Genomic DNA, 12,343 nt, shown 5'->3' with positions numbered 1-12,343 from the left:
TGCCCAATTAGAATATACACATAATTAATATATATGTAACCCATTCAAAATTTATAAAATTTGCTGATAGGTCTTGTCCTTTTGAACATTTAATGGTCCATAATTTTGTTAATCTTGAAATGACTAATATCATGGAAAATTCTAATATTTTAGGTTTTCTCAATGAACATTGAGGGTATGGGGTCATATCTTAACCTAATTATTTATAACCTTGTAAAATGATTCATTATATGGTTTTTAAATTATCATTTAATAGATTTTTATATAGGTAGCAGAATTAGTATTTCTAAAATAAGTAGACGGCGTAAAGTTAAAAGAGGGCCATGTATATGTTAGAAATTAAAATTTTCATATTTTGGTCCATGGGTATACCAAAGTTTTTTTAAATTTTAAACGAGTAATGATGGTTAACAAATGCTTACATTTAATCATTTCTCAATGAACAATGCTGGTTAACACAAAATATAGTTTTTTGAATTGTCATCTTTTAACAATGTATGTTCTTAGTTTCGGAAATGATTACATTTTTAGAAGCACATATAGTCTTTATTGTCATATTGTATGCTCAATTAGAATATACAAATGAACAATATATAAGTAGCCTATTTTGGTTTTTTAAAATATGTTGATAGGCCTTCTGTGTTAACACTTGTATCGAATGGGGTAATATATAGTGCCATCAAAATCTTAAAGGCCCAAAACTTCATATTTAGGTTTTTTACAGGCCCATTATTTTATTAAGATTCACATGATTAATGCAATGTAAAATCTTTAAATTTGCTCATGCAACGTTAATTGCAATCTCTGTATAAGAAAGATGAAGTTCCAATTTACTAAAACGAAATGACATAAGAATTCTTATAAATATGTGTTCATTTCGTTTAAGAATGATCAACATATTTTGTTAAATCATTTATGATGTTTTTATGCAATAAATTGGAAGTACATTACTTATAATTTAAAGATTATATAATTATAAGTCTATTAAACTTGTTTTCCAAAATATTTTACAACTACTTTATCAATTAGCAAGCCAAAAAAAAAAAATTACAAAAAAAGAAGGACGACTTTGGATCTTCATTCTTCGTTCATTGGCTTCATCTTCATGCTTTATTTCTAAAATAATGCCGACCAGCGAACTCGGAAATGTGAATTGAAAGTTAGTTTATTAGCAAAATATTATCATAAACATAAAGAAACCAAAAGACACATAAGAGAACTTACATGGTACGATGGCTTTGGAGACCTTCTTCTTGAACATTTAGGTAAATCCTAGTTGCTCCACTACCAATATGTGTATCATTGGTAATGCAAGGGACTCCTACAATGTTCATGTGGGTTTATTAAAAACTGTAGTCAGTTAGAAACCTTAAGAACTGCAGAAACTAAGTTCCAAAAATATACAATACTTACCTTCATACTTAGACACTCGCCAGAAACGAAAGATACAAAACACAAGATCCATTTTGTATGTCAGATGGAACCCACCTTCTTGCCGCAGGTTATTGGAATATTGAACAGCACCGCCAATAATATGGCATAAAAGTTGTTCATTCATGCTAAGATGTAACATGTTAACTAAGACTTCTCATCATCAATGAATTAGTAATCCAGATGGTAAATAAGTTACTACAAATCTAACCTCCCATTGATCAGTTTGATAACTAATCCATTGATCCTTGTAGTCGTCCTATCTTTACTGTCAGTAAAATCCTCGTCTTTCACTTGACCAACATCAACAATGCAGCTATAGAAATCTAACATCCATACAAAATCAAATCTTATGACTAAGTGCAATCTATTCAATGGATCATATAGTTGTAAGATTACTTTTTTGTTCTGTAGAACTAAATAAAAGTAAAAAGCACTAACCGTAAGAGTTGTTAGATGGAAGCAACTCTCTAGCAACATGGTAGAAATCTTCAAACCGGTAAAACTTCTTCAATGAATCTGGACTAATCTCCATCATATCAGTCTTCTCGGTTAGCTTAATTTGGTACGGATGATTTGTATTCCTCTCTTTAAGAATAGCCGGGATGAATTTGAAGTCCCCTATAACATACCACTCACCATCATAGACGTGTCGTCGTACTTCCAGATTCTTCAAGCCGGGAGGAATCGTTAACTCTATTCTATCACCCTACAAAAATTGTTCCTTTTCTTAATCTAAACTAATTGACTAAGTAATCTACAAATATAAATTTTAACGTCAATTTTAGAAAATGAAGAAATCACGAGAATGCCAAGTACTTAAAATCTTGACCCTTATGATGGCACCACTACTTCGTGGGGTTAAATCAGCTACTGCATCGAGCTTCATGGTCGACATGATTAAGTTTTTGAAAGATTAAATTTAAGGATGGAGTTAGGGTTGAATAGTTTCGTCTTCTTTGAGGTTATGTTAATGGAAGTCGAAAAAATAAGGTTTTAAATATAGTGAATATATGCGACTTTTGATATTTATCGTTCCGATGGTTAATAGGAAAAGAATAATGCTTTTCGCAATATTAAAATATTTTAAAGTCAATTGAGATCAATACAAAAGATATTCATTATTTCTGGTTTTTATATCAATCACATCATAGACTTTAGCTTCTGTATAAATGTTGACTATTTGGTAAACATATGTAAGGTAAGTAAAGAATAGTTTTTTTCTTTCAATGATCTATGAGCTGTGTGATATATATATGGGTATGCATGAAAGTGAATCTCAAAACCTAAGAATATTTGGTAAGTATAATAGTAATATATAATAAAATGATGTATTCAGTAATGAGGATTTATAAAGAAATACAAACTACACTGAAACTACAATTATCAAGTATTTTCCTATTGATTTTTGTTAATTGTGATGGGTTAAGAGATGTATTCAATCTAAAAACTATCTATGCATAGGAACGAGTGATGATAATCATGAGTAATTTTATTTTTCCTATGCAAAGATTTATTGGAACTTGGTTTTTTCTTTGTATGTTATTTAAACTGATTGTAAGTAATCATTGTATAAGCTAATCGTTTATAAATTTGGGCTAATCTAGGGCCTTCGTTTTTGGTTTAATTTTCGTTAAACCCATTACTTTTAAAATTTTAAAATATTAAAACTGATCAAAATATATAAAAGCAAAATATAATAGAAAATCAATAAATTAAAACAACCAAGAAAATAGTTCTGACATGAAATATTAAAAAACAAAAAGCAATGTTTGTAAAACCGAGAAAGAAATTTAGTCAAGTTTATGTTTTTCCTTCTCATCCTTTGTAGCAACGTTGACATCATCTAGTACACCCATCTTCGAACATTGCTTTTTGGATGTTGATGACTGGGCATCTCCTTCTTTCATGTTACTCAAATCTCTTTTTGATGATGGAGTTGAGGAAGTTGAGATACCAACTTCAGAGGTCTCAACACCATCGCTTATCATCAGAGAACCCTATACAATTTAAATAATGTAAGAGATGATATATAAATCATAACCCTTATGTATATAGAATAATTTGATGACATTACTATTGAAAAATTTACATTTTAAAACTACACGAATCTGATCAGCCGAGTAAAATGATGATTGATCGACATATGTATCTGATAAGGAAATTTCAGGGACTGATGAAATTTTCCCATCAGAAACTTGTGCAACCCTATAAATGTCACATCTACCATTAATATGTTTGGGCTCGATGCAAAGAAGGAAAACAAATGATTTCCCAACTAAAGCTTTGATAGGATCTGGCAAATCTGTGGGATCTTCAAACTATATAATAATTGCGTTGAGTTAGTAATGTAATATGTTAATAAAAAATATATCAGATCAAATGACCCTTTAGGTATAATTTCAGTTGCAGCCGTCCCAACAATTTCTTCAGCAAAACTATCAAACAACATGATTCTTGTCTCACCAGTATGGTCCATGACATTAAGGTGAATCCAGAACCTTATTTTATGATAATGACAGCACATATATTAATACTTGCTATATATTTGCAACTTTCATGAGAATATGAAAATATTGGGTTTTTAAAAAAACTCACTTTGGAGAGACGCCTTTAGCGTAATTTTTACAGACCTCACACCAAAATTTTGGTATAGGTTTTGTTTTAACATCTTCCAGCTTAATGACGTCCTCCTTGATGGTTTTTTTTGTTGTATTTTTGACATGCATAATAGAATCAAGAATAGTCAGTATCATTTTCTTTTACCGTACAAAGTGTGCGGCACGATCCTATCTAAAATTTTGCAAATGGACATGTGAGTATAATGGATCATAAGATAAAACATCTTCTTAATATAAGTAAACGAATATATGAAACCACCTCAGTTGCTTGCAACAGTTCCTCAATAGTCATGATAGGATACTCATCCATGTCTTCTTTTTTAGTTCGACCAAAAAAGACAGTTGTTTGTAAATTACCCACGACCGTCAATTATGAACCATCACGGGTAAGGCTGTTTACATAATATTAAAAATAAAATGATATTAGTTATAACATTAATATAGTAGATAATTACTAATATTTATCTTTTTCGGAAACATATCTTTTCTTAATGTCTTCAAACATAGGTATGGCCATATTAATAAGCAATTGTGATGAGTCATAAGAATTAGAAACACTCCAAACATCTCAATTAGTGAATCAATATATATGATTGTAATTTCTAGAGTCTTTTAGTCTATATACATGATATATTTTTACATTCACTTTGGAAAATCGTATCAAACAAAATACAATACCATCCGTCGATTCTTGACATGCTTGACTTAGTGATTCAGCAAATTTTCCCCAAGGTGTACATAACACCCAAGTACCCCTATTATATGAGATAATTAATATTAAAATATAATATAAAATAAAATAATTTTATTCAAGAATTTACATGAATAAATCTGTTTGGTAAGCTTGAAAATTTGTAAGCTTACTCGTTGTTTCTCAAATGGAAGTCGATCTTCTTGGTAGGCTTAGTAGAAGTAGGAATATCTTGAATTTCACCACAATCATCGACTTGGCCCAAAAAGTCTGCAATGTGAAAAGTAAGCAAAATTAGTTAAACATTTAAAATAAACATTTCAATTAATTTAAAACTAATTAAAACATAACTAACCGAATAAATAATTCTTGTTTTGTTTCCCATTAAGAACGTCATCATAACTGGCCAATGTGAGAAACATATCGTCGAAAATGTTTTTAGAAGCTTGGACAAGTGTTTTCGACATGAAACCAATCTTAAACTTTATGTCCGATATTTTCAATGCATTATAAAAAGGAGTTAAAGCAGATTAGAAATAATGAACCAAGAATTTGGGATTAAAATTTTTACAAATTTTTTAATATGCTCCTTCTTGACGTTAGCAGCAATCTTATGACCCTATGAAAAATTCAAAGGAAATTAAATTTAATATCAAACTTATATAATTAAAATAAACACTATTATAATGAACAATTGTTATAATTTTAACTTACATAAATGTCGACCAAAAACATCTCAACTGTTTCACCAATTTTGGTGGAATACTGCTTCCAAAGATGCAAAACCTTCACTTGAATACGCCAATTAAATTTGTATGGTTTCAGCGCATTAAGAGAAGCGATGGGGAGTGTAGCGGCTAACATCTTATGATTCTCTAGTTTTAGGGTCTGACTGGTTTAAACGCAGCGGTTGCGGTTTTAAGCGTTATTATGCATTTTAAACGACTGATTGAGCGTTTAAAAATGGGTGGGTTTGCGGGAGTTTTATGACTGGTTGACCCGCAGGAGCAATATCGATTAAATGAAAAATTACAAAAATAGATATAAATATAATTATAAACATGTATAATTATACCAAAATCTATATTACTATGATAAAATATATTGAAAAATGAATATGATTGATAACTAATAAAAAGCCTTATTACTTGATAATTATTGATATATAACTATTTTAAAACAAATATTTTGTTTAGTAGAACACATTTAAGAAAAAATTAAAAAATTTAAACATGATTAATAATAATAAAAATATAAAAAAATTACTAATTATAAATACTAAATAATTATTCAAATGTTAAACAAATATGTTTTTTAGTTAAAAACAAAAAGTTAATAATATTGGAAAATAAATTTAGAGAATGATTTTTGTTTGAGAATTAATGTGAATATATATAGGATTTGAAAATATAAATTTTAGTTTACAGATTTTTCATTTTTAGATACTTTCCTTTTTTAAATCAATCGCAACCACCCGCAACCGCAAACGCTTGCGGGAAGGAGCTTTTGAAATCCAGCGATTTCGAGCGATCCAAAGCGGCGTAGAGCGTTTTCTGTGATTGGTACCAATCGCTTACAATCGCAAACGCCCGCTACCAACCGCTAGGCGGGTGAAAGCGGGAGAACCAATCAACACCTTAGTTAAACGTTTTGTTATGTTAGGTATAAATAAGAATTGGTTTATTTATAGTGTTATGGTGTCGTCATTGAAATTTAGGTTATGGAAGATTTCGAATCCCTTCAAGATATGCGGTTTCGATTTTTGATTATTACGAATATAATAAAAATAAGGAATAAAATAAACTTGGTTACAAAGTTTGTTATTGTTTTGGATGATATAAAAAAATCGTATATTCTGCTTATCAATAATAAGGTAGTTATGGTATCTATTCCTTAATTTAAGATATTAGTATTCGATTTCAATTATGATAAAGACTAAAATTACGATTTTTGTGTTGAGAAAAAAATCAACAAGAGGAAAGGAATATAGGGCCATGTAAGTGTTGGGCTAATAAACTCATACGTGGCCGAAAATTAAAACTTAGGCCCAAATAATTATATGGTTTGTAATTAATTTAAACGGTAAGAATTAAAAGCTTGCTTTTACAATGACCGACTGAGATTTAAAGTTATGATTTACGGGGAAAAGATTAGACGGTTAGGATTAAAAGCTTCAACTTATAAACAAACGGCTAAGATTAGAACATAAAAATTTCGGTTTTCAAAAGCGGGTCAAAAAGATCTATGCGTTTATCCGTATTTTGAGTTGTTTAGCAACAGTTTTAAGATTTTTTATACTATAGTTTTGATATGAATTTTTTTTTTCTTTTTTTTGGCAACAGGTTTAAATCGCTTTTGTTTTAATAGTATTGATAAGTATGTAGGGGTAAAAGAAAGAGTTAACCGCGTGAGTATTTCTTATGGTCCAATTATAATGATTTACATTGACCAGAAGAAAGCCTTTTATTTTAACAAACCATTTAAGCAAAGGAAACAAAACTATTTCTTCTTTGTTGGCTAAATTAAGTTACTTTCGTGTACACTATACTTGTTTCATCTGTTCATCTCGCTAGATTGGTTTATCTGCTTGCCTGTCGAAAAGTTAAGTTCATGGCGATGTTCCGATTCCTAGAAACGGTTCTTGTCTCTATTTTCTGATATATCTCGTTTAATCAATATATATAGATCTATCGGTTTATTCACTTTTTTATTTCATATTTCAAAGGGGAGATGGAAGATCTACAATGGCTTTGGTCTGGAATTGATTCGCAGGTATGAAACTCTTTACCAAACAATACTGACCTTAGTAGACCTATTCAATCTTATATGTAAAGAGCAATATATTTTGAGGTTATATTCTTATCACTGGTTTTCTGTTGAATTTGTAAATTTATGTGTTAGAGCATCAGACAACAATCGGAAATTTCCGAAAGATTCATTTTCTTTTTTAAAATTGACTGGTTATGCTGGCAACATGTTCTATTTTGGGTCTGCAATAAAATATCTTGCAATGAACAATGATTTAGCTTACTATATATTTCAATTTTGTTGTAACCCGACATGATCTTAATAATCTGGGCAGCATATAGTGTTTTACTTTCATTTTAATTAACTTCTCGTTGTATGTCTTTTAAGGTGAGGTACGATACCTTTGGCGTAAAATTTTCTATCTACTATTCTGCATCAAATGACCTTAGCCATAATCTGTCTTATATGAATCGATGTTCAAGACTATAGAAGTGCTGTCTGTGGCATGCATTATAACGGTATGCTAATATTAATACACAAAACAATCTAACTTACGAGGCAAATCAAACTATTTTTAAAGCTGGAATCTTATTATTTGTTTGCAGGTTTTAAGTGTTGCGTGTGCTGCGGTCATCGAAGAGAACAATCTAACCGGTAACCTTTTCTATAATTGATTTCAATGTAACAATAAAGTGGAATAAATTTTGAGAGCTTGAGTGAAACTATGTCCAGGTTAGTTAGTTATTTTATCCTGAGTTTCCCTTTTTTTGGGGAGTGATTATATCGCTGTACATTAGTTCTAACTGTATTTTTTTGCATAAAATTTGCAGAATGAGACTTCTAATGACGCTAAGAAGCGAAATCTGTTGTTACATCGACATCTAGATAAGCTATTAGATCCTGAGCAGGTTAGCACTTCAACTATCCTTCTATGTTTAGTTTTACATTTCTGGCAATGAATTACAATGAAAGTTAAACAGGGCAGGAAGCGTGAGTATACTAATTCCAAAACCGGGTTGTCAAGATAAAATTAATAAAATGAAGATGAAAGTAAAGTAAAGATCTTCAAATAAAACTGTGGGGAAAAAATGTTTGCCTAAGAATGTATATAGCTTTACATTTGCGAGTCACAAATATCACGGTAGTGGATTGCGGTTGCTTCCTTCTGAAACACCTGCAGAACATTTAAAAAAACTCAGTAATATATATCGCCATGATACTAATGGTAACATGTGCAGAATGTCTTGAGTTTAAATAGATACCTTGCTGAAATGACTTCGATATCTTCTAAATCAATTTCTCAGATTCTGGAAAACTTCTTTAAAAACAACATTCATTGTTTGTTTCTGTGATTGTCCGTCTTTATCCACAATTAGAATTTTCAATCCCTTCTTTGATGTCACCCTGGATAATGCTAAATAGTGTTGCCCATGAGAAAAAACTGGTCTAGGTAGAAACAAACCAACCTCGGTAAGTGATTGTCCTTGACTTGTTTATAGTCATCGCAAAAGCGACAGACATTGGAAACTGTCTTCTCCTCATCCTGAATGGCAATTTTGTATCGGTCTATCGGACGGTTTGATAAGAACCTTCGGAATCAAAACTTTGTGCCCAACTCTATCTCTATCACTTGCTTGGAGAACATTATTACCCATTTGGGTAATCTGCAATCTTGTACCGTTGCACAAACCACCGTTTGGATCTATATTCCTTAGAAGCATAACATGTGCACCAACCTTAAGACGTAGAGAGTGATTTGGCAAGCCAGAAAGTCGTATACTGTTTAGAAAATCTTGAGTGAAAATTGGGTTGTTCAACGACTCGCTATCCTGCGGATCAATACTGTCCGCATTTAAGTACACCATTTCTTCACCTGGTCAAAATTAATGGTAAATAGAGTATCATGTCGTTAGAGATTTAATAAAAGAAAGAATCAAAGTTAGTTGTATGCAAAGGTTTTAAGTTAAAATTTAAAGTTTACCTTGCAACTTCTCTAGTAAACGTTTGTTTATGGTGTTGACATCGTTATTGGTTGGGCATAAGATTGCTCTTGATTGGAAGAACTTTGGTTCAGTTCTCTTGTGCAATAATTCTAGATCACCATAAACTGCTCTGCTGTTGCTTCAATTGGATCATTACTATTTTTTTTTATAAAGAACTCCTCGGGAATATTAATCAAAGCGTCCCCATCATTTGGTTCAGCAACTTTGCCTTCCCCAACAGCTAATATCCAATCTGAAAACACTTTAATATCGCGGGCAGCACTTTCAGACAAATCCTTTGACATTAAACGCATGTTCTTTGTTATGGTTAGGAACTTAATGTGTTCCCAGAGATAAGATGAATTTAGTGCTGCAAGCACTATTTGAGCCCTTCCTGCACCATTGATAACAGGTAATACCTGTCTAAAATCACCCCCAAATACAACAACCTTTCCACCAAACGGCTTATTATCAGTATTCCTCATAATATCTGATAAACCTCTATCCAGATTTTCAAAGCTATATCTGCTCATCATTGATGGTTCATCCCAAATAATTAGAGATGTTTCTTCCAGCATATTAGCAAGATCAGAATCAGGACTGATATTACACATTGTGAAATCATCAGGATTTATAGGGATAGCAAACCTGGAATGAGCAGTCCTTCCTCCATCCAACAGCAAAGAAGCAATTCCGCTAGAAGCAACATTAATAGCAATCAATCCCCTATACCTCAAAGCAGCAGATAATGTTTTCCACAGAAATGTCTTTCTTGTGCTTCCAAAACCATAAACAAAAAATACTCCTCCACAATCTTTTAATACAACTGTTATGATCTCATCATAGATTGCTCTCTGTTCGTCAGTCATCATCCCTATCCACTCGTCATGCTTCTCTCGCAAAGCGTCGCGGAGGTAGTTTCTCTCTTCGGTGATTAAACGATTAAAGAGATCAACACCTATGTTTGTTGGCTTAGGTATTTTTTTGAAGTATTTGAAAGACCCACCATTGCGCAGCAACACCTCTTCAATTTCCTCAAGTGTATAATTCTTTTTTTCTTCATCTGTGAGGGTCAAATCTGCCATACACAGTAATTAAATTAGTGGTTTCATTAGGAATGAAAGATTATATTAAACGCAAATTAATAGAATGCTTTCAAAAATTTATCTGGATTATTATGTTGTTCTTGTTTCTTCCGCTCTATGTCCTCTGACAAAACTACGCAAGTACTATCCAATATATGCTCAGGTCTTGATAAACATCCATCTAACAACATCATAACGAAGAAATTACGGAGTTGATCACCGAAAAACCAAAGGGTAGCCTCAATTAGACTGTCTATATAGGCTTGGTCGTCCTCCAGAATACCGCGAGCCCAACATGCCTTCTTGTATGTGTCGTAAACAACAACTTTATATGTTCTAATATCGTCATCACTTTGAGGACCAGTTACTATGCCAAGAAGGATTCTCATGTAGTATTCATCTTCCATCCTGTGGGGAACAAAATTGATCCTTCCCAAACTGAAACCTCCATTCCCTTCTTATCCCATCCCATGTGAAATGTTTAGGGATTTCAGCATAAGTAAACTGCCTAGAAAATGCACAAACCTTGTTAAGATTTAAAAAGGCCATGAACATAGAATCTACGTTTTCTCGCCTTTCCAAAACATCTTTGATTTTCTCTTTCTCTTTGAAATAGACTGGTTGCTTTCTAGGAAGATGAAATAGGAGTTTCATGACTGGTATGCTTCTATACTGTATAGGAAACTTGAAAAGCCTCCATGCTGCTTCAGAAGCTGAGACATATCTACAAAATAACATGGATTGATATATTTAATAAGTAATGTTCTTTATTTTAAACGTAAGGAAATTTTTTTAAAAAAAGTTAAAGATTCACAAACCTGCAGTCAAAGTAATCCTTGATTTCATCAATCTTTTTTATTTCACCATCTCCACTGTCTGTAGTCTCAGCAGTAACTAGATCTGATCTAATGTTCGCCACAGGTTCGCTCCCATTACCACTATCTGTATTTTTCTGCTTAGGTTCTATCACGAAGGCAACACGATCATGGCCTTTGTTAATGTACTTAATAGAACCAGTCTGGTTACACCACTCAACATTGATATGAGCACGATAGCGTAATGATAAGAGTCTATTGTAAGGAACAACGTATTTGTTATCGATCTTGATACCATTCTTCTCAACATAATGTGTAGTTGGGCGTCTTCGATATATTGGAATCCATCTCGGCCAACAGTTGTTTCTTCAACGTACTCTTTTGGGAAAAAATTTGAGCACTTTCCGTCGACCATACATAGGGAATTCATGTTTGCTGCACCACACGGGCCGTGAGTCATACAATCCTTGATTACATTGTAGAGCTCAGGGTCTTTTCTTTATCAGGAATCTCAGCTGAAATGATTTTATCAATGTCGTCACCGGTTGGCAATTTACAACTTGGATCTATGAATAAAAGAATATGAGCATGTGGAAGTCCTCGTTTCTGGAATTCAATCGTGTACATTGCTGAGAAAAAAATTACCAAACAGTTCATAAAGGCTCGTTTTGTTAAAAAAAAAAAGTTGGTGATAATAACACGTACCAGCTATAGTCTTCCCTAATAGATGGTCTTCCGTTAGATCTTTCATAAGAGCATCTAGTTTGATCTTGAAGATCCGACACATGATGTCCGGTCTATCGTCAGAACTAAGTTTGCGCTTTTTCAGATACCTTGTGATTTCAGGTCACTTTGGATTACATGTAAATGTAATGAATAAATCTGGGAAGCCATACTATTTACATGTAGCCATTGCATCATAATAACTTTGTAACATATACCGCGGGCCACTGGTAAATGATGCTAGTAT

At 32.2% G+C, this 12,343-nt stretch overlaps 2 protein-coding genes and 1 long non-coding RNA gene across 6 annotated transcripts; 1 reads left to right on the top strand and 2 right to left on the bottom strand.

Moving 5' to 3' along the window:
- The first annotated feature begins 7,269 nt into the window (after nt 1–7,269).
- Nucleotides 7,270–8,626, top strand: LOC111829622. Of its 4 annotated transcripts, XR_002833003.1 has the most exons (6): nt 7,270–7,380; nt 7,469–7,515; nt 7,974–8,009; nt 8,097–8,223; nt 8,322–8,399; nt 8,472–8,626. It is a non-coding gene; the product is annotated as an uncharacterized LOC111829622 (long non-coding RNA). The 4 variants fall into 4 exon arrangements; XR_002833001.1 differs by having other exon boundaries at nt 8,097–8,399; XR_002833004.1 differs by lacking the exon at nt 8,472–8,626 and having other exon boundaries at nt 8,322–8,402.
- Nucleotides 8,627–8,783: 157 nt separating this feature from the next.
- LOC17875282 (ATP-dependent DNA helicase PIF1) lies at nt 8,784–9,356 on the bottom strand. The gene is given in 3 exon segments (XM_023777576.1): nt 8,784–8,979; nt 8,981–9,060; nt 9,063–9,356. Coding segments are annotated over 3 exon segments (570 nt in total).
- A 227-nt stretch (nt 9,357–9,583) lies between these two features.
- Nucleotides 9,584–12,160, bottom strand: LOC111828978. The gene is made up of 6 exons (XM_023777575.1): nt 12,079–12,160; nt 11,849–12,002; nt 11,377–11,628; nt 11,133–11,282; nt 10,767–10,966; nt 9,584–10,551 (listed from the first exon to the last, which is right to left on the bottom strand). Exons 1-6 carry the CDS (start codon nt 12,158–12,160, stop codon nt 9,584–9,586), a joined length of 1,806 nt encoding a protein of 601 aa, XP_023633343.1.
- Between the last annotated feature and the right edge of the window lie 183 nt (nt 12,161–12,343).

The sequence above is a fragment of the Capsella rubella genome, unplaced genomic scaffold (genome assembly GCF_000375325.1).
Source record: "Capsella rubella cultivar Monte Gargano unplaced genomic scaffold, Caprub1_0 scaffold_8, whole genome shotgun sequence".
NCBI classification, from domain to species: domain Eukaryota; kingdom Viridiplantae; phylum Streptophyta; class Magnoliopsida; order Brassicales; family Brassicaceae; genus Capsella; species Capsella rubella.
Note: the sequence above shows the minus strand (reverse complement) of the source record. Positions and strands in the feature narration are given on the sequence as shown.